General features: G+C 31.3%; 1 protein-coding gene across 1 annotated transcript in view; it reads right to left on the reverse strand.

Annotated features, from left to right (window-relative positions):
* The window catches only part of LOTGIDRAFT_158597 (hypothetical protein), a gene marked incomplete at both ends in the record, with an annotated part of 5,185 nt that extends 4,274 nt beyond the window's left edge, over nucleotides 1-911 (reverse strand). The window contains one exon of the mRNA XM_009051745.1: nucleotides 859-911. Coding sequence (XP_009049993.1) covers nucleotides 859-911 — 53 coding nt within the window. The remainder of the gene's footprint in view (nucleotides 1-858) is intronic.
* Nucleotides 912-1,859: the final 948 nt, after the last annotated feature.

Genomic DNA, 1,859 nt, shown 5'->3' on the forward strand with positions numbered 1-1,859 from the left:
TCAAATGAAGGTTAAATTGTATTTGGGTGTAATGTAATGTTGAAAGTTAGGTCGTTGGTGACAAATAAGGTGTTGTACGACATTGGACACAATTGGACCTTTTCCTGAATTTACCTCCTATCCTTATTCCTTTTATATTGTGTGACTTTCTGTATCATCTGATTGAAAGCCTGTATCTTATTAGGCCTATATATTGTTTCTTTTTTTTATAATTATATATGTTCTGTATGTTTGCCCATCTGGAACTGATAAATCATGTGTTATAATGTAATGTACACATGACGTTGGATATCAATAATGTAGAGTAGCTCAAATTGAGATCTATACCAATTGGAATTTATAAGACTAAATATGATGGCTAAAAAAAAACAGCGTCTACATAAAAGTTGTATCTGTTCTAGACCCGTTGACCGCCGCCGGCGATCACCAGGATTCACTTCCGTATGAAAAACCCCCTCTGGATTTACGACAAAAACATTCCAAATTCTCACTCTCTGAATTCCTTCATCAAGTGTGCCAGTGGAAAATATGTTTTCCACCACAGGTTTAATTATGAAGGCCAAACGAAGTTTACTTGATGCTCTGAATATAAACATGGTCTTATTTATTAATGACCACATCAAGTATTGTCATGACTTGTAATTATCTGCTGGGTTGGTGAAGTTAAATTGTCAGATATTGACAGATCTAGATATACTCAAATAATAGTTGAATATCTTAGAACCTAATTTAGTTATTTTTCATACTGCGCACTCATTTCTTGCATTTTTTTCGTGAATTTTGGTTTGAAGCATAGACATGCACCAAATCGCTCAATCTCATTAATTCAACAAGATCTTATCACTATACATAACTTACAATATGGAACAGATTGCACCAATACTTCTCAAACTATATTTCAACATGTACATAATTTCATTAACTCCAGTAAACGATTTTAATTGTCTCTTTGGATATCTCGTGTGTAGCTTTTTTTTTCTTTTTTTTTTTTTCTTTTTTTTTTTTCTTTTTTTTTTCTTTTTTATTTTTTTTTTTTTACTCTTACTTTTATAATTATATTTACAACTTAATCAATATTTTGTATATCTATAAATTTGTTATTTATTTTTACTTGTTTACTGTACTGTATGTATTTTATGTATATATGTTTTGTTATTTTGTAAACTTTAAAATTCTTGTGAAATTTATTGTATTCATGGAGAAGGGTTATATAGGCGAATGCCTGTTCCCTAATCCCATTCATACTTTTTATGAATAAAATATTGTTTACAAAAAAAAAATGTACGATAAAAGCAAGTTCTCACAAACACATTGTTAAGTATTTGGAAATTAATATTCTTGTCTGTAATTCTAGAATTTTGAATCTCATTTAAGCAAGACTTTCCACTTGTCTTGTAGTTGTATTTAATGATTTGGATTAAAATGTTTAAATTCAGCATTGGCCTTTTTTCGTTGATAAATTCCTTTCCAACAAATTTAGCAATTTCCATTAGACGTTTACGATTCTTGGTTATGGAACCGGTCAGTCTTAGTCGGAGAGAATCATTCATCATCAAGTATTAAGTGGCACTTAGTGCGAAAGGTATTTTTGCTCAAAGCTGCGGTGTCAAGCCAATCACAGCCACCAAAAATGTTGGCTTAGCTGTAGCCAGCTGATACAACCCCTCATCTAAGTAGTATATGTGTTTTTGGATATGACGCATTTCACTTCTGCGCATGCGCAGCTTTTTCATGCGTCATATCCGAAAACACACAACTGTTAAAATGTATTATAACAGACTTCCCAAACTGTTAAAATATATTATAACAGACTCCCCAAACTGTTAAAAATGTATTATAACAGACTCTCCAAACTGTTA

The sequence above is a fragment of the Lottia gigantea genome (genome assembly GCF_000327385.1).
Source record: "Lottia gigantea unplaced genomic scaffold LOTGIsca_17, whole genome shotgun sequence".
NCBI lineage: Eukaryota > Metazoa > Mollusca > Gastropoda > Lottiidae > Lottia > Lottia gigantea.